The sequence below is a fragment of the Perissodus microlepis genome, chromosome 19 (assembly GCF_051167445.1).
Source record: "Perissodus microlepis isolate ML-2025 ecotype Zambia chromosome 19, ASM5116744v1, whole genome shotgun sequence".
NCBI lineage: Eukaryota > Metazoa > Chordata > Actinopteri > Cichliformes > Cichlidae > Perissodus > Perissodus microlepis.
In genome coordinates, this window is record NC_140479.1 from 28199339 (window position 1) to 28219137 (window position 19799).

At 43.1% G+C, this 19799-nt stretch overlaps 1 protein-coding gene across 6 annotated transcripts; it reads left to right on the plus strand.

Annotated features, from left to right (window-relative positions):
* The first annotated feature begins 4618 nt into the window (after nucleotides 1-4618).
* LOC146366253 (inverted formin-2) lies at nucleotides 4619-19718 on the plus strand. Of its 6 annotated transcripts, XM_084914236.1 has the most exons (23): nucleotides 4620-4863; nucleotides 8413-8823; nucleotides 9390-9505; nucleotides 9589-9748; nucleotides 11037-11070; nucleotides 11354-11495; nucleotides 11719-11851; nucleotides 12078-12647; nucleotides 13044-13189; nucleotides 13325-13386; nucleotides 13462-13564; nucleotides 13672-13757; nucleotides 13889-13989; nucleotides 15234-15304; nucleotides 15387-15494; nucleotides 15601-15671; nucleotides 15773-15893; nucleotides 15985-16149; nucleotides 16387-16489; nucleotides 16596-16748; nucleotides 17042-17863; nucleotides 18158-18211; nucleotides 18921-19718. In XM_084914236.1, the coding sequence occupies exons 2-22, from the start codon at nucleotides 8427-8429 to the stop codon at nucleotides 18208-18210; spliced, it is 3717 nt and encodes a 1238-aa protein (XP_084770362.1). In that variant the 5' UTR covers nucleotides 4620-4863; nucleotides 8413-8426; the 3' UTR covers nucleotide 18211; nucleotides 18921-19718. The 6 variants fall into 6 exon arrangements, 5 of the variants coding, with proteins under 5 accessions (XP_084770364.1, XP_084770362.1, XP_084770363.1 ...); XR_014798566.1 differs by having other exon boundaries at nucleotides 17042-18211; XM_084914237.1 differs by lacking the exon at nucleotides 18158-18211.
* Nucleotides 19719-19799: the final 81 nt, after the last annotated feature.

Consider the following 19799-nt stretch of genomic DNA (forward strand, 5'->3'; position numbering starts at 1 on the left):
AAGCCACATGTAGGCTCCTTGTTTAAATAAAATACTGGATTTCATTAATTTTGCGCGCACACGTCCTTCCCAAGGCACCCTAATAACATTGTTTCGACATTTAAATTTGGATAAAAAACTTATCCAAGCCCATCAAGATCAACGAGACCACAGCGTCTTCTGGTGGACTAATTATGTAACAGCAGGCAGCACAGTACATATTAACACGTTTACCTATGTTTGATTAAGCTTAGTCCACCAAGAAATGTGTTTACAAAAGCCGTGTTTATATCGATTTGAAGACCGCACCTTTATTTCCATTTAGATTCATTGTGTGGCCTACTAAACTGTCATTTTAGCCCATTAAACTTGCTCCATCTTGTCTCCGATGCAAAATGCAAACAGACACCTCAGTGCTACATGTGGTTTTTTTTCCTGTGGATATAAATCCATCTGTGGCCTAATGGCATAGGTTTTACATATCTGTTAACCAAGATGCGGTCTGAGGCTGCACCACTTCCTGTAGGGAACTTCCCCTGACACGTACAAAAACAGCTTTCTTTTTCTTAAATTTTTGTGGGGGAAGTTTTTCGATGGTGAAAAAGCCACCTGTTACTTACAAACGGTTTAGAAATATTGTGATGACTCTGTCCCTTCAGATTGTGTAAAAAGGTAGGCTTCTTTCAGTTTAAAATGTCTTTACAAAGCACAGCTTTTTTTGTCCTTCAGGCACACTGAGGATAAACAGGACTGAAAAAGAAGTCATAAGATGTGGCCCAAGTATAAAAGGTTATCCAACAGGACTGGTGCAACAATGTTTCTCAAGGAGTTAACCCCAAGGCAGTGATTTCTAAATCATAAACTAATACAGTCATGGCAAAAAAAATAAAGTACATTCTATTTCAATTCTAAGGTTTTACGTATCAGGACATAATTTATAAAAATCTGTTTATTACTGGGTCTTAAAATTGTTTAGGTACAACCTTAGAAGAACAACAACACACGACTTTATTACATTATTTATCTGACAAAAAATAAACCAAAATGCAGAAGCAATATATGAAAAAATAGGTACACCCTGTTATTGATTAGCTTGTGAAATCACTTGTACCAGCAATACTAGTTAGTAAGTAATTATTTTCTCTGTGACTTTATCAGTCTCTCACATCCTTGTGGAGGAATTTTCACATGCTCTTCTTTTTAAGGTTGCTTCAGTTCATTCAGCTCTCTTAAAGTCCCATTACAGCATTTTAATCAGGCACGAGGAATGTATTTGCACTTTGACATTGCTACACCTTGACTATTTTCTTTTATATACATTCTGTTGTAGATTTACTGTGTCCTTATGATAAATGACCCAATTTGAGTCAAGGTTTAGCTGTCAAACAGATCCTCACATATTCGACTCCAAAATACTTTTGTATACAGAGGAGTTCATGGTCGTCTCAGTGACTGCAAGGTGTCCAAGTCCTGTGGCTGTAGAACAAGCCCAAATCATCGTCCCTCCACCACCGTGCTTCACAGTTTGTAAGAGGGGTTTGTGCCGATCGATGTGTTTGCTTTTCACTGTGCATTATGACCAGACATCTCCACTTTGTTCTCACCTGTCAAAGCACCATTCCAGAAGTCTTGTGGTTTGTCCAGATGCAACTTTGCAAACCTGAGCCACGTGCCTTACTCTTTTTAGAGAGAAGAAACTTTTCCAAACAAGCCATACATGTCTAGCCTTTTTCTAATTGTACGGTCATGAACTTTAACCTTTAACATGCTAACTGAGGACTGTAGAGTCTGAGATGTAAGTTTGGGGATTTTTGCAGTTTCTCTGAACATTGCACGGTCTGACCTTGGGGTGTATTTACTGTGACGTCCACGCTTTGGACGTTTGGCAACTGTCTCGAACGTTTTCCACTTAAGTGAGATGCTCACACTTACTGATGATTAGCACCTGACTACAACTTACCCTCTTAATCCCCATTGTAGCACATTATAGCAGTAAGGGTGGATTTAGTTTTCCACACACTTCTCTAATAGTTCCTTATTTTTTGTTAAGTACATTGATCTGATAATTAAATGTAAATAAGTTTAAGACCCTGTAAGGACCTCAACACATCAAATACTGAATGTGAGACGTTTATAGTCATCTGTAAAATATATGCTTGTGTTTAATGTGATGATGATGATGATGATGATGATGATGATGATGATGATGATTTTCTTGTAACGATGGGACAGGGGAAAGTGTTGCAATGCGTAGCCACGTGATATACTCAAAGCGAAGGAGGAAAAGTCTCGATGTTTAATAAGCAAAAAGATTTCCCATTTTTGCTTAAATATGAGGTGCTCAGCAGTTCATGGCCTCTGTTGGATTTTCCACATCATGATGCATCAAATGTCTTCAGTTCATGGCAGGTCAGGCAGGCAAGTTTTACACAAGACACCCTTTAGAGCCACAGTGTATCTCCAGTACGTGGTTTGTAATTGTCTTGCTGAAACAAGTAATTTTACATATTCAGCATCATGTATCCAGTATATCCACTACCCCTCCTCTGCATTTGTCCATACCATTTTAACCTTCCCTTTCACTCTTCCTCCTATCCTTCCATCACAAATCACCCCTGACACTCAACACCACCCTACCTGCACTCTCTTCTCCACCTGTCTTGTGCACCATCCATTGCTTTGGGTGGTTGATCCCAGATATTTAAACTACTTCCACCTTCACTACCTCTACTCTTTGCAGCCTCACTGTTACAGTTGTCTCCCTCTCATTTACACACATGTAGTTAGTCTTGCTTCTACTGACTTTCATTCCTCTTTTCTCCTGTGCACACCTCCAACTCTCCAGGTCCCCTCCTCAAAGCAAACATCACATCTGTAGTGCTCATTCTTGCTATGAAGGCACACTTTTGCTTCACTGATTGTCACCTCTCCTCTTAGTGTCCTCCTTCGCTCCAAAATTGTGTTAGACAGCCTGGTTAAAAAGTACAGTGCTCTCTCTCTCTCTCTCTCTCTCTCTCTCTCTCTCCCTCTCTTTGACATCAGTTCAAAGGACCAAATACCTTATCCACTCTTCATCCTTTCTATAGCTGCCCCGCCCTCCTCCACACTTCATGAATAGTAATCCATCCTCCTCTTGCTCCTTTCTTCATTCATCAGCTTCAGCTGTATCCAGTGTGCATTACAGTACACTGGATACAGTGTAGCCTGTGTTGTTGTACTGTACAACAATACAGGAAAGAGAGACAATGAGGCTGAATTTGACTTTGAAGATCAGATATTTGATTCCTGCTGATGTTTCTTGATCCTGTTCAACAAACTCAGCTAGTGAGCTGCTCATTATGAGTTCATAATATTTGCTCAGTGGCTTATGTTTAGACCAAACCATCCCTGTGTATTGCAGCTATCCTGCATAGTCTCCATTAGGAGAGATACAGACACATGATACTCATGCTGCTCATTTCTCATTTTTTTCATTCTCCTTCACAATAACAAAAACTCTTGTGCTGGTGAAACGTTGCTGTCTAAAGCATCACAAGTTTTCATATATCTACCTTTTTGTAAGGCAGTGGAATTCTAGCAAGCTAAGTAGCCCCAAGAAATGAAGGATAACTGCTTTTATCAGTGAAGCAGTGGATTTATTGAAAGACTTCCCTAAAATCACTGAAGCTAAAAATCTTAGAGAAAAGATTATGTCTAAGTGTCTTCGGGTTATTTCTGTGTCGTGGATTCAGATGATTCCAGATTCTGTTAAAATTAAAAATGCCCCCTTCCAAAGAATAAAGAAGGATGACTAATTTCCTCTAAGTCAGACTTGGAAATACTGCTACGTGTTGTACACAAGGTTCCTGGGAGCAGTTAGACCTGCTGAAGTCTGGTTATTATTTCATCAGTTGTGAGATAACCACATTAACTCAAGACTATAATAGGATTGTGCTCTGCCACTGCGCTGTGTGCTGCAAGGAGTCGCTGATTGATTCGGAGAAGTTATTTTCCCTCCCGCAACTGGCTGCCTGAGGCAGAGGTCCAGCTGATGGGATGGGTGAGTGTGGGAGGAGGTTCAAACCACTGGCTGCCTTCAGCATCTAAAAAGGACTCAAGTTGCACGCAGTAGGGACCGGAAATCGAGTAGCTTTGGCTTAAAAATAAAACATCGAGAGCCTTTTACCCATCCACATTAGTATTTTTTTAACAGCATTTAAAACCGTATATACACGTTTTCTGATTATAAACTGTAGGCATACGATATGGAGATAGTTCTCTTTCTGTTAGTGTGTAATTTTCTGCCAACTAAAAGCCTCCTAAGTCATCTCAAGACTAAATTTTGTTTGTTTCTTTGTTTCTTTATTGTACTTAAGTCACAGTGGTAGGGCAATTGTTGCTGTAAGGGCTGGCTTCGGTTTAAAAACGTCGTTTTTAATTATACAACAACAATTTTAATAACAATATTTTTAAACAATTATTATTATTATTATTATTATTATTATTATTATTATTATTATTATTATTATTCATTTAAAAATGTATTTATGTAATATTATTTTATCCTTTTTATTATAGTGTAACCACATTTCAGGCGTTTGCGGTTTCTTCGCTGTTGAGTTTATTCTGAAAGTCCAAAGCGGATGTGTGGGCACACTAATGACGCTGTTTTGACACCGTCGCTGTTTCACAACTGTGTGGAAGCAGAAGGGCTGTAGCGACTTGAAAGGGACCATCGCATACCATGAGGGACTGACCTGCCGCACAGTGCCGATATTTTAGAGGTCCTCGTCTCGTCTTTTTTCCTCAGTAATGAGTCTGGATGACTGCAAAGCGCCCCCCTAAACGAGACACTGCCGAGGACGCGATTTTTGAGGTGTAGTTGTATTAATGGAATAAAGGCAGGTAAGGCATCACACTCAGCCGATAGGTGATCTGTAATAGTGCGACGCCGTTTTGAGCGCTTATATGTGAAGTGACGGTAGATGCTGTTGTTAATGTGTTTTCTTGCGTGTTTTTCTCGCCACTCTGAGGTGACTAAGTCCCGTTATGTTTCCTGGTATGTGGGGAAAATCGCAGCGCAAAAGGTCCGTAATAATGGAGCAGTGTGCAATGCAGGCTCACAAAGTGACAGTGTGGAGGTAGTAACAGGCTGTCCCTTTAAAAACCGCACTGCCAGAGAGGCTGAAAGGCTGGAAAACAAAACAGTTCGGCCAAAAATGTCCAGCTGCAGTTTCAAGGCTGTAACTTGGACATCGCGGGTTGTCACGCGTGGCTTTAGTCAAAAATGCCGATGTTACGTGCGCGGTCAGTCTGGGGCCACACTAACACTGAATTGCGTTTTAACTCCAGAATGCGCTTGAAGACTTTACAGGCATGCCTGTCACTCCCTCGAAAAGCGGAAAGACAATCAGAGGAGGTGTGGATGTGGATGCTCCTTAAACGAGCACCAGATGTGCTCAGCTGCAATAATCATTATGTAAATACAGAGGGGGGGGGGGACAACATGATTTTTAAAGTGTGGATTAAAGCTTAATTATTTGTAAATACTCAAACTCTAATTAACATCATCCATAAAGGGATTTACGTGATTTCAGTCGTAGTTTCAGTGTTTAAATGAAATAGTCTCAAATTTCATACAATTTCTGCTCAATCTGGCGTCTCAGTATACTGTATATTGTTTATTTACTGTTTGTGATTACTGTCATACATGGCCCTGCACACAGAAGCTGTGCATATGCTTCTGAGGAAATAAATCAGTGGAGATGTCCCTGCGTGTTCACAAGTGTTGAGGTTGCACTGTAGCAGTGGGCTGCTTGTGTAGGCGGCTAAACCAGAGGACCGGTGAGCAGGTTTGTCCTGATGCAGTGAATCAGCCTGCTATTAGTGGTACATGTTCTGGCAGACAAGGTCGGAAAATGAAAGTGGCTTATGTTTGAGGAGTGCAGAAAAGAATATGCTGCAAACGTTAGTGCTGAGGAGCAGTTAACCAGAGGATCACTCGAGGTAACTAAACTGCAAGATCTACATATGAATTTAAGCAGCTATCTTACTTCTTTTATTTTATTTTTATTATGCACCACTAACAGGTGTGTCGCCTTTTTTCCTTTTATTTGTTGTTCCTTTATAGTTGCTTATCTACTGTGCGTGAATGGCTTTTGATCAGTCAGGTAATGGGAAACGGGAGTTCAGGGAGATTCCGGGATTCTGGATTGGCATCTAAAAGCTTTGTGTCTGAAGTAGAAAAAAACTGTAATTTTCTATAAATAGAAATCTGAATTAGAATGAATGAATAAGAAGAAGAAAAATCTTGATAAGCACTGATTTCTTTTATTGAGAAATGCTCGATTTGGAGGGCCTGTGTCTGACATCAACACTGTAGATTTAGTCAGGTGGGTGGGTGTATGGCTTGCAAACAAGTATAGACTTTTTGTTGGCTTTAATTGATAGAGGAGTAGAGAGCACACAGGAAAGTGCAGAGAAAGCAAAGTGGAATGACACAGTGGAAATTCTCCAGGCAGGATGTTTGTGCACACTAATGACGCTGTTTTGACACCGTCTTTTGGCATCTTAGTCACCTGATCAACCAAGTGAGCACTTTTTACGTGAAACTTCAGTAGCCTTTTTACTGATTTGAGACTTTTTGTACTATAGTTTATGATCATTTTTGAATTACATGTGTTGTTTCCCTACACATCAGCTCTGATGTTGCTCAGCATGTAGCCCAGATATTTGTGCTTGAATAGAATGTGTCTTAACTCGGGAAGCACTCCTTAGAAATGAAACTAAAGCATCAAAAGAGGAACTGGAGCTGTCATACCACCAGTGTATTTATCACAAGCCAAGCTTCCTCTCCCAGGAAAGTCCTTTCCTTCCCTTCTGAAAAGTTCCCAAACTGTGCTGCCAAGTCATGCTCGCGGCACGCTTTTTCTACACACCAGCCTCTCTTTGGAAGTGTGTGAGTCAGCTGTGGAATCCACTTAACAAAATTCTCAGCGCATTTTAATGACTCCCAGTAACTTCACAGTATTCATGACTGTGAAAATTCTCCCGTTTACAGGCGTCAATTTGCAACTTTTGTTCTCCAGTTTCTTTGGAAATGAGAGCAAGCTGTACCTCTGAATCAGAAAGTGTGTAAAGGATTAGTGGCCATAAGTCTTATTAGCCTGAGAAAGAGGAGGACGAAGGGGGTTAGGGAGCATGCATCCATTTTGTGACTAATGAACACGGCCCTTTGAAGAGCATTGAGAAGGCCTATTGTAAAAGACCATTGTCTGGCTGCTTGCTGCCACGGTAACACTCTCACACTGGCAGCAGGACTGAAATGCTGCAGTCAGAAATGACAAATGCTTTGCCAGGAGAAAAAAAAAGTGAGAAAAGAAAGGCTTCATTTTTACCTTGAATCCGCAGAGCAGATTGAAATTCAATTTGGAGGATGTTTCACAAGACAGCAGCTTTGTTCTCAGAGAAAATACCCACTTATAGGAGTCAGCGAAGACATTTGCAAGCAGTTTCGTTTACAGAGCATCAAACATGCAGAAAGCATCGCCTTATGTTGTTGCTTAGGTTGATAAAGAGGACTGGTGAAGGCTGGAATTCCTTCCTGGCCGTTTTCCTCTCCTGACCTTTTTTGCCCTGCATTGTTTCTCCGTGCTCGCTCAGTTGTCTCGTTTGTATATCCTTTCCGTGCCAAGTGTAAAATCAACAACTGGGGACACAGGAGCCTTCTTGTGGTGGAGCAGCTAATATATTTGGAAACAAAGTATTTTTAGACTTTCGGGGCAAAGTTTTCCCCTTTTTTGGATTAAACTCGTACCCTGTTGACTTTCTCTGTGTGTAGGAATGTGCCTGTGTTATTTATTTCGAGGCTCGGGGTTGAGACGGATTGGCGAAAGTGGGGATTGCACTGATGGGAAAATACACCAGAAAAAGGCAACTTTTAAGGATCGGTGTGTGCCCATCAGTGCGTGAGCGTCCTTCTTTGTATCAGCTCTTCACAAGCACGCCTCCCAAACGTTGCAGTTTAATTCCAGCTAACTTGACATTTAATTTATTGTTGTTGAAAATACTGAACAGGTTATCCAAATACCATCAAGCCTGGCTTTGTGCAGAGTTCTGATGAGCTGGCAGTCAGACTCGCTCAAGCAGGATTAAGATGGAATGTTTGGCAGAGCTGGTGATGGCCGCTGACGTATCTTTTACTCGTTTATAAAGTGCAAAGCTGTCGTTTTCCATTCTGCGTTCGATAAAGAATAGTTTTGGCCTGTTTTCTGTGGTTTGGATAACAATGATAGCCCTCTGCCACACAAGATTACGGCACGTCGGCGCAAGCAGGCAGGCGGTATCTGCACGCTACCAACTTGCAGAATTTCCTGAGAGCGGTTTCGCTTCATCTGTACAGCACTTGCAGAACTGTAAATGTTTTGTTTTCTCTTTTTTTCTCCCCACCTGCAGTTTATACAGCAGCAATGTCTGGAAAATCAGATGGGAAAAAGAAGTGGGCGGCGGTCAGGGATCGCCTGGGTTCCTCGCAGGATTCTGACACTCAGCAGGAAGCCAACCTGGAGAATTCTGATCCAGAGCTGTGCATCAGACTGCTCCAAGTCCCCACTGTTGTCAACTACTCTGGGCTGAAGCGCCGCCTGGAAGGCAGCGATCAGACATGGATGGTGCAGTTCCTGGAGTTAAGCGGGCTGGATCTCCTCCTGGAGGCCCTGGACCGTCTCTCCGGGCGCGGATGCTCTCGCATTGCAGATGCTCTCCTGCAGCTCACCTGCGTCAGCTGCGTCCGAGCAGTGATGAACTCGGCGGCGGGGATTCACTTCATCATAGAAAATGAGGGATACATTCGGAAGCTCTCCCAAGGTTGACCACAAATGCGCTTTCCCAGTGTTGTGTTGATGCCTCTGCTCAGTCTCACATGAAAATAAACGTTCCAGATATTTCATTGTTAAAAGTTATTTCAAATAAAGCCGTCTCCTCTTTAATGGCAGGAGATTTGACCCTTTTTTTTCGTGTTTTATGTAACATTTGTAATATTGTGTTAAAGTGGTCATAGCTCACATGATTAAAGGGTTCTCTGTGACTCATTCTGTCAAGCTGAATTTTCCAGTCATGTCCTCAGCTTTAACATGCAGACATGAGTCATTAAGGGTCACTTCGGGACATCCCTGAATTTGTAATGTGGCAGTGTGCTGTGAATATTGGATTTCCCCACCTACAGACACATATTTATCTACAATACAGCAACAGATCTTTAGAGGGCAAAGTTCAAGTAGTGTTGCCTCAAAGACGGCAAAACAATCCTTTTACTTTAGGTCTGGACACAAAGCGGAAAGAGTAGACACGGGGGAATTCTTTTAAGGAAAACTGATGGGGGAAAATAGGAGAATTCATCCTTTGCTGATGTGTGCAATCATTATGCTACACAGCGTTGGACACCTCCAACACCATGGTGAAGAAGCAGGTGTTTGAGCTTCTTGCAGCCCTCAGCATGTTCTCTCTGGACGGTCATCGGCTGGCACTTGACGCCCTGGACCATTACAAGGCAAGCGGATTAAACCTGTAGAAAAGTTAGCAGAGCTCCATTCTGACTTTCCTCTCACATCTCAAATGTGGTTTCTCCTTCAGGGCGTAAAGACGCAGCAGTATCGCTTCAGCGTGATTATGAACGAGCTCCAGGCCACAGATAACGTCCCTTACATGGTCACGCTCCTCAGTGTCATCAACGCTCTCATCTTCGGGACAGAGGACCTCAGGCAGCGGGATAGGATGAGAAAGGAGTTCATCGGTAGGTTTGGCTGCTCCTCAACAGTTAATTCCTTTACCGTCCCGTTATAGGAAAAGGTGACGCTGTGGGTAAACTGTTAGCTCAAAGTGAATACAAAGGGGAAAAGCAGGCCATGGGCAGGAGCGATCTAACGAATATATCTGTCACTGGGTCTGACTAAGAATAGGTCTCCTGGCCTCATTCTCACTTTTACAAAATGCCTGAGAATTTAAAAAAAAAAAAAAAAAAAAAAAACTCAAGCCTTTATTAGATGGTGTAATTCATTCATTTTGCACCACAAATCAGCAGAAATGAAAATATCACCACTCTTAGAATAATTGGGCAGCATTAAACCTTGAAAGCAGAGTACGCTGTTTCCTCTGAGGGCCACCAGTGTATATTCTGTGCAAACACTGGTTTAACCTTTGACTAAGCCAGAGTTGTTAAGAGATATATTCTAAAACACTTCTTCAGCTGAGAATCAGAGAGGAGAAACACACAGTTTTCTTGCTAGCAAGGGCAGTCACCAGAACGCTCGCACAAGACTGAGGCTCAGAGACTCGCACTGAGAGACTGCCCTGGTCTTTAATTATACTTCAGTGAGCGTTTGTTCCTTACATTGGAATGTGGAGGTGTAAGTGTGTGTGTGTGTGTGTGTGGGGTCAGAGTGTGACCCCATAAGGACTTCCCTAAACCTGCTGGTCTGGAAGTCCAGCAGTTCATCTAAACAAAAGGCACTTAGACTAAAACAGATATAGATACGTTTATCCTACCATAAAACAATAAGACAAGGTACGACCTCTCCCATGCTCCCAGGATGTGGGTGTGAATGCCAGAGCACTCTGGAATGCATGCAAAGCTTTTGCAGACTATTAAAGATCGCACATCCTATCACTACCATATGTAAACTTATATTATTAAAAGATTATACTGACTACTAAGTTCAATTTTCTATTGACAAGAGTTAACAGTCATTTTAAATGAGGAACAAGTGTTAACCACTAAGCTTCCTGAAGAGCACCACATTCATGATGGTTTGAGAAATATCCCATAGCTTCTCTCCCCCAGCATATTAGTTTTGGACCAATCAGCCACCTGATTGGTCCAATTGGTTTGGACCAATCAGCCACCTGACTGGCCACGCCTCCTTTCTGATTGTTCACCTGTGACTTCCTGGAATTTCCCCCCAAACTAACATATAGTCCTGTGTGGAGGCAGGCGATACTGTTTGTAAGACATTTCATGAAAAGCCGCTGATTTCTTGTTGTTTTACTTGGAGCTGTGTCATTTTGTGTTATTTTGCTTGCAGGGCTTCAGTTACTTGATGTTCTGCCAAAGCTGAGGTGAGCCATCCTTCTGGTGTTCACATTTGATTATTTTTTTCAGCCTCTTAATTTCCGCAATAAAGTCGCTGAGGTACATTTTTAAAGGTTCCTTTTTAAAAGCTATAATCACCGCAAGTGAAATGGTGCTTTTAGAAAAAGAGTTTTGTGATGTATTTCCATTAATGGCATAAATTGGATCAAAGGTCCTTGTCAGAACTTTTTAAGGAAAAAACACTGAAGATGGGACTGAACTAAACTATGAACCGAGCTGTGACTGTAATATGTGTGTGTGCGTTTGCAGGGAGCAGGAGGATGAAGACTTAATTATTCAGTGCGAAGCTTTTGAAGAAGCGATGGCTGAAGATGAGGAAGAGCTCCTGCGAGTGTATGGGGGCATTGATATGAGTAATCACCTGGAGGTTTTTACTACACTTTTTAACAAGGTGAGAAAAGCCTATTGAAATGGCTCTGTCAACTCCTAATAAAAAATATAGTCCATCAAGCAGAACACTGCATGAATGCGGCTTTTCTCTCAGAAGTCTCACAGTAAAGAGAGGGATCTTTTAATAAGCTACAGATTAAAATACTTTATTATCCTTGTACATAAATTTAAAAAAAAATGCGCAAATTATCAAGCTTAATGTTCTTGTGGGTGTTTGTGTGCAGGTGAGCAGCTCCCCAGCCTCTCTCCAGCTGCTGTCCATCCTGCAGACGTTGCTGGTGCTGGGACCAGGGCGCCCTGACATCTGGCTGGCTCTGGAGGCCATCACTAACAGAGCCATACTGCTCGCCCAGGACTGTGAGTCAGCACAGCAGCAACAATGCATTCACTCCAGATCAACACTTTAAAAGAGGCTAATGGCTGCTTAGTGGCCACATGGTGAAGACGAGTGATTATTCAGGCATATAGATCGCCTTGAGATGAAAGGCAGGGAGTCGGTGTTAGGATGGCTGAAAGCTTCTGTTGTAGAGTGGGAAGCTAATTCACATCGTGTGTGTGTGTGTTTTCTGGTTTTGTGCTGCAGCTCAGATGGAGTCCTGTGAGAAGATCATGCAGCGGCTGATGGTTTTTAAAAGGAAAAGCTGCGACGATCGGCACGAGGTGGACGGACTGCGGGTCAAAGTGGATAAGGCTGTGCAGACGGAGCTGGATCACCTGTGCACGGAGAAGCCAAACAAAAGCACACCGTCCCCTAAAAGGCCACAGTGTGTCTCTGTTCCACCTCCACCCCCACCACCCCCTCTACCCCCCTCTAACCAGTGCCCACCTCCGCCGCCACCGCCTCCTCCACCGCTACCTGGAGGGTTTGCTGGTCCCCCGCCACCTCCTCCATTGCCTGGAATGGCTCCCCCACCACCACCACCTCCTCTGCCCTTTGGACCAGGAGTCCCCCCTCCTCCCCCCCCCTTACCAGGGATCGGTGGTGGGCCACCACCGCCTCCACCTTTACCCGGCATGCCGCCTCCACCTCCAACAGGCATGATTGTGGCCCAGAGTAGCCAGGCCCTGGGCTGCAGCGCGCCCTCAAAGACAAGCCGCTGTCCCACTCTGAGGATGAAGAAGCTCAACTGGCAGAAACTTCGCACTGTTACTGGTAAGTGGATAAAACCTCCATTTTTTTTTTTTAATTGTTTTGTTTTAATTTTAATAACTGTCAAATCTCATACTAATTCTTCTTTTGCATAAATCTGTATTATCAGCTAATACAGTATAGGTCCCACATTTTTAAATAGCAATAATTCTGAGGAATTTAAGCAAAGGCACTGGCTGCTGCCATCTGTGTAGTGAACAGTTGATGGGAGTGGAGCGCTGACATGAATAGCGCTCTGAGTTGTTAAACCATCCAAAATTGGGTGTTAATTAATATGGGTGTCGAAGGCTTCCCTCAAGTTTCTGGAAGGAGAGAGATGATCACTTGGCACAATGTCCGTACAAAAGTGGAGCCGCACAAGCTCATGACGGGTTACTCTCTTTTCCTTCGTGCACACAGATGGTCACTCCATGTGGGCCTCGGTTCAGAAAGAGCCGCCTCCTCACGAGCCCGACTACAGCAGCATCGAGCAGCTGTTCTGCCTCCCGGTGGCCGAACACAAAGACAAGGGGGCAGCTGCTCCTGTCAAGAAGGAGCCTAAAGAGGTGTGCTTGGTCAGCTCTCGACGGTGCTCCTCGGAGCAGAAACACTCAGAAAAACACTGCTAATAAGCAGAGGCGAACAATCAGTAATCCTGTTTTTGTTCTCTTACACCCCCCTTCTCCACCCACCTTTTATAGATCACGTTCATCGACCCAAAGAAAAGCTTGAACGTGAATATATTCCTCAAGCAGTTCAAATGGTGAGATATCAAACACATTTTTGTGATTTGATGCGTTTTGCTCCCTCATTTCTACTCTTTGTTCTCTCCGTCCAGCACAAATGAGGAGTTTGTGGGCATGATCCAGAGTGGGGATCGGACTCGGTTTGACGTGGAGGTGCTAAAACAGCTGCTTAAGCTCCTGCCAGAGAAGCATGAGGTTTGTGCTGCCAACATCCTTACCTCGAGTGTTTTTATCTGCCAATTAAGGCCCTGCTTGAGAATGATGGTGCTTTGTCTGAGTCAGTGCTTTGTGTTTTCACGTAGATGGAGAATCTGAAGTCCTTCCAGGGAGAGAAAGACAAGCTGGCAAACGTCGATCGCTTCTACACCTCTCTCCTTACTGTGCCGCGGTAACCCCCCCCCCCCCCCCCCTTTTTTTTTTTTTTTTTTTTTTTTTTTTTTTATATAAAAGTTTATTTCTGCTTTAAGTGTTGCTTACGTGGCTGCTGTGTGCGTGACTTCTTCTCTTCTCGCTCTTCAGTTATCAGTTGAGGATTGAGTGCATGCTTTTGTGCGAGGAAACTGCATCAGTGTTGGAGATGCTCAAACCTAAAGTCAAGCTTGTGGAGGAGGCCTGCCACTGTAAGTAAACCTTAGTCCCTCACCTGTGTTCGCATGCATTCATCTATAATTCTTAAGGGGGGGGTTCACCTTAAAATCAATTTTCTGGCTTTTCATCAGTGTATCTGTTGAACTCTTGACTCCAATGAAAGCACATGGCACTTGCCTTGAGGATATTCAAAGCAGAAAATGTTGGATTTGTGCAACTGCAACGTCTCTTTCCAGAAATCATGACACAGCTACTCAAAAAAAAATCCATAATTCTTATTTTGAGCAGTTTTGTGTGGGAACTATTTTCTCTCTTTACCGAGCCATCTACACCTGGAAGGGTGTCTGGCTCTGCATTCTCCGAATCATGCTGGCTTTTTGCACAATGTGTGTTTTATTGAGCACTTCTAGCCACCATATCCATCTCCGAGGTGGCTTGAAGCCAAGTGAGACGGAGCAAAGCCCACGATCCTCCGCCAGGAAAAGGGTGGAGCTGAGCTATCGTCTCATGTGGAGGAGTTCACGTATTTACAGGTTTAGTTCGTGAGTGGAGGATTGGCAAATGGATTTGCTGCACGATATGCGGTGATGCGGGCAGTGTGTTAGTCTGTTATGGTGAAGAAAGAGCTGAGTGTGAAGGTGAAGCTGTCAGCTTGATTAGTCCATCCACATCATGTTGTCATGACTGAGCACTGTTTGTACAGGTGAGGAACGTAGTCATCCACGTTCACTCCTCCACAGCCAGCTGAGGTGAGTGGGTGTCTGACTACGATGCCATCCGGTCGCCTCCTAGGTGAAGACGTTTTGGGCATATCCAACAGGGAGAAAGCCAGGGACACACTGGAGACATTATGTGTCTCAGCTGGCTTGGGAGTGCCTCAGGAAGAGGATAAGGTGGTGGTTTGGGGAGGAAGGAAATTGAGTAGATGGATGAATATATCCACCAGCTTAATGAGAGTAGATGGCAGGTGAGAGGAGTATCATTAATGTTTACATCCTGTTATCTGTCACAGGCGCATGCCTCACGTGGGGGGTGGATGTGGGCTTCCTTCTGTTCAGTGATGACGATGCATTCACTTAAGCAAGAAAAAAGTTCCTGCACAAAACTGCACAACAAAGCTTGTCTATTTGCTAAATAACTGGGACTGATTGTGGAAAAATAAGGAAATTTGATTAAGGGTGAACTTTTTTCTTTTTTTCTTTTTTTTTTCTTTTTTTTTTAATTGGCTAGCTTAAAATATGTCTTATATGTTAACACAATGTCACTGGTTTCCCAGCTCTTAGAACGAGCACGCTCATGCCCAGTTTTTGCAGGCTCATCCTCGACGTGGGAAATTTTCTCAACTATGTAAGAACCTCATCCCTCATTTCTCCGTCAGTTGAGCTGACATTTAGACAGTTTGCATTTTTAATCACTGGTCTACTTTCAGGGAAGTCACACTGGGAACGCCGAGGGGTTCAAGATTAGCTCTCTGCTCAAGCTCACAGAAACAAAGGCCAACAAGAGCCGCATTACACTGCTTCATCACATCCTGGAGGTACGCAAACCGGCTGGCAGCTACCGCAATGTCTTTTGGGTTGTTTTTTTTTTCTCCTCAGTCATGAAATTGTTTAATCATCCATTGCATGGCTTGTTTTGCAAAGGAAGCAGAGGCAAACCACCCAGAGCTGTTGGCTCTACCGGATGAAATAGCCATATGTGAAAAGGCAGCAGGGTATGGAAATCTTTCATGCAAACTTAAACTCTTACATTTTTTTCTTCAACTATTTTGTCAAAGATTTCTAACACTTGGCGCTTGTCACCCTTGCTCCTCAGAGTTAACCTGGACTCTGTTCAGTCAGAAGCCAGTGCGTTACTCAAACGGCTGAATGAGACAGCCAAGAAAGTCTCCAACTCTGCGGAGGAGGTGAAGGAGCAGTATGCAAAAGTTCTCGAGGTAAAACGTCAATCTTTGCTTTTTCTCCAAATGGATGCAAAACTGTAGCAGCTGGATCCACATCCCAAATGCTTCTCTCTCTCTGCTGCAGGCAAATCTGGAGTTGTTCGGAGAATTAAACGAGAGATTCGCCGAGATTGAGACGAAAAAGGGTGAACTGGCTGTCTATTTATGTGAGGATGCCAATCAGCTGTCACTGGAGGAACTCTTCGGTACCATCAGGACTTTCCGAGGACTCTTCATCAAGGCGCTGAAGGTCAGAGAGGCCGCTTTGGTTGATGTCAAGCATTATGAGACAATCTTAAGTGTGTGTGTGGCACTGTTAAATCTTCCTCTTGTGTGTGGGAGGTAGTGTTTTGTTTGTAACATTTGTATCAATAAACTGTGGAAAACTAAGACATGTTTATATGCTACGGCCCAAATGACACAAAGACAAACTGCTATGTACATTTTGTACTTGCGAGATAGTGAAATCCTTCCTTAATGATAACAGGAAAACAAAACTCGGAAAGAACAGGCAGCCAAGGCTGAGAAGAGAAAGAAGCAGCTGGCAGAGGAAGAGTCCAAGAGACAGAAAGGAGAGAATGGGAAAATAAGTAAGTTGTGAAGAGCGCTGTGTTCTTCTACTGTACTAGAAAATTCTGAACAAGATGTGATGTGACTATCGTGTTTCCTATGTCCTCTTTGTGCCCTTCTTTTCAGTCAAGAAAGGTTTTGTGCCGCAGAACGACGGCTGCATCATAGAAAACCTCCTGGCGGACATCAGAAAAGGTTTCAGCCTCAGAAAGACCCGGCCAAGGTGCGATTCGGAAAGCCTCCCTTCTAGTGAAATGCGTAGGGATACCTGCCCACCTGGTAAGGATACGAGGCCGTGGTCTCCATCCGCAGTTCCTAGCTCCGCTCCTGAGCCGCTTAACCGCGAGCCACAAAACTGCCTTGTTGGATTATTTGTGCTTCTGCACCGCCTCCCATCTCGCTAAGTTAGCTCCATTGCTTTTTGTTTGTTTTTGTTTTTTTGCTTTGTGGAGCCCACGTGAGCATTTCTTTTTATGGAGAGCCTCTTGTCGTCCTGTCTCGTTGCTCGCTGCAGAACATCACCTAACTTCAGATGTTAATTCTGTTAACTGATCGGCTGTTCTGTCCCCCAGGATCAAGTGCGAAGTCTGTAGGCGAAGAAGCCGTCGACATGGCCACCATTTCCGCTCCTACCGCGTCTCGGACAGAGGGTCGCCACAACAGCACAGGCGAGGTGAACGGCTTTATAAGCCCGTCAGAAGAGACTCTGCCGGCTCCTCAGCTGAATGCAGTGCACGACGGCACAGCCGCACCTCCAAGCACACTCCCAGGAAAGACAGCTCCAGCGGCACTCCTGGGAAGACCTACATCTCTGCAGCCAGAGAAAGATGCAGCATCACCCATAGATGTGACTCAAGCTCAGTCTCAGGTTAAAGGGGACCACCAACCATGCCTCCCCACAAATGGCTTTTCATTAGATTCAGCAGAGACCAGCGTCATCAGTCCTTCATCCCTCTCAGACTCTGACCTGCTGGAGGCTACGTTTGACGACACACCCAGCCCGGCCGAGCAGCCAACGGATCTTAGCGTAAACGTTCATGTCAAAGAAATTCCAAGTGCGGACACGAAGCAGAGCATGGAAAGCGATATTATGGGAGAGGGGAAAGGAGAAACTACTAATAAACCAAGCCATTTACCAGAGACTGTAGGGCAAGAGAAGTGGCACGAGGAGACCGCGTACACGGGGGCGAAAACATCTGGCCAAGACGAGGTTGATAGTTGCAAACTTGCAGACCCCAAAAAGAGCCTGATTACGCTCGATGAAGGCATCATGCAATGCGACGTCCCAGATGCACTGGAACCAGAAGATCTGGCATCTGTGTCCGAAGCCCTTAAGCCAGACCCAAAGAAACAGATGAAGCTCTTTAAACGAAACAAAAAGAAGAGTAATCAAGGTAACCTATCCATTCACTTCAATAAAGGCCATCTCTGGAATGCTAGTCTCTTGACGTTTCTTAAAGCGAATCCTCTGTTAGTGTTGTTTTTATTCCATTTAACATTTTATATCTTATGTATGGGCTATTTTACTATATGTGCATAAATATTTTTACATGAATACATATCTTAAATTAAACAGTATGAATGCAGTGTGCAGCATTTGTCTTGAAGATTGAATACTGAATGGATTTTTTTTAAAACCTGTGGTCCCTTTTTGTTTGAATGTTCTGTTTTCCGTTCTGAAACACAAGGTAACAGTGGGAAAGGACACACTAAACATAAAACAGGCTGTGTGTTGCAGTGAGGTAGGTCAAGTCGATGGAATGGCAAACCGTAAGCCGGAAATTAACTCAATCATCGTCAGAGCTTTTGTTCCAAATAACACGTCATCTGTTGGTCTAACCGGAATCTGGATCTCATTTGTCTGTGTTGTCCGACTTTTAACACACGGCCGTCTCTCTTAACGCTCTCCCAGTTTAGCTGGTTGTCAGGCTAAACTCTTGGGGTTTGTGATATCTGTTAAACTTGAGCTGGGGGGCAAAATAAAAGTACTGTCTTGTGCAATAATAAATCATCTTTAATCAGTGGTTAATCTATCAACATTAAGTTTTCTGATCTCAAACAGCCTCGCCGTTTGTGGAGTCTCTGTGAAGCCATTGTGGACAGTTATTTCATGAAAGCTGTCACTTTTGTGTCCTCTTCTTCTTCCTCCATATATTCTTGTCCATTCTCTGAATCTGCAACGATTTAACCTGCTAACAGTCTCGTGTGCTTCTTGTAAACTGTTTTGTTAATTGAACTTTAATTAAACATACTGTACATGATATAAAATGTATTAAAAAAATATATAACTAAAACTCTGGGCATCTCTAAGCCAATAATAGTGTTTGCAAGAAAAGCGCCTCTCTGCCAAGGGCCTTTGAGCCGGCAGTGTCGCTTACAGAAATAACTGTGAAAGGTATTAAAGTACACGCTTTCATTCGCACTATTGATTTGAGCATTTGTTCTCTCTAGGTGACTCCAGAAAAAGAAAATCGAGAGGGAAAAGAAAATGCTGACTTCCGAGCAGGAGTTCAGAACAGTGTATTTTATTGGGATTCCATAATGTTGATTGGAGGATGTGGAAGTCTTCTGTGAAGCCTCATCCTGACCAAGAAGAGCGACCACATCTGAGGCTGGGATTTTTTTTTTTTTTCCAATAAATAAATGTTTATTTATATAGCACCTTTCAAGACAGAATCACAAAGTGCTGCACATAAGATTACAAGTCATAAAAAGATTTAAAAAGAGAAAATAAAACGGGCAAAAAAAAAATTAACCAAAAGCAGTTTTAAAAAGATGAGTTTTGAGTTGTTTTTTTAAAAACAGCTACTGAGTCCAGTTCTTAATGTTTGGGGGAGAGAGTTCCACAGTCTCGGGGCCACAGTGGCAAAAGCTCTATCACCCTTAGTCCTCTTAGTTTTCACGTTACCAAGTCACTTTATGTAAACTGGAGGGTTTTTGTGTTTATGAGGACTATTTTGAGGGGAAGAAAAAAAAGCTAAATGTTCTTTATATGTTTGTATAATTGTTGTAATATGCAGTGAATGTGTTTTTGCTATAAGCTTTGTTTATATTTGCAGCACCCATAAAAAGATGCAGTGTTTGGTTTGAGATATTGAATTTAATCAATTATAAAATAATACAAATCTTATGTCTTAATTTATTTGTTAATCAAATGATCTGCGACAGGATATATATGTATAAAGGAGAGCGAGAATGGACTGTAACTTTTAATGTTGGGTATATTTTAATAAAATTGAAGATACTGTTCATCTGTTCTGTTTTTGATCGTCTGATTCGCATAGATGGCGGTATTGAGGCGATCTGAATCCGTTAGAAAAGCCTCAAAAA

Excerpts from the sequence above, each read along its gene's own strand:
- LOC146366253 (XM_084914234.1), top strand. The coding sequence starts at position 8,427 with ATGTCTGGAAAATCAGATGGGAAAAAGAAGTGGGCGGCGGTCAGGGAT. Across the intron at positions 12,648-13,043 it reads GAAACTTCGCACTGTTACTG|ATGGTCACTCCATGTGGGCC; the intron begins GTAAGTGGATAA and ends TCGTGCACACAG. Across the intron at positions 13,758-13,888 it reads TCTCTCCTTACTGTGCCGCG|TTATCAGTTGAGGATTGAGT; the intron begins GTAACCCCCCCC and ends CTCGCTCTTCAG.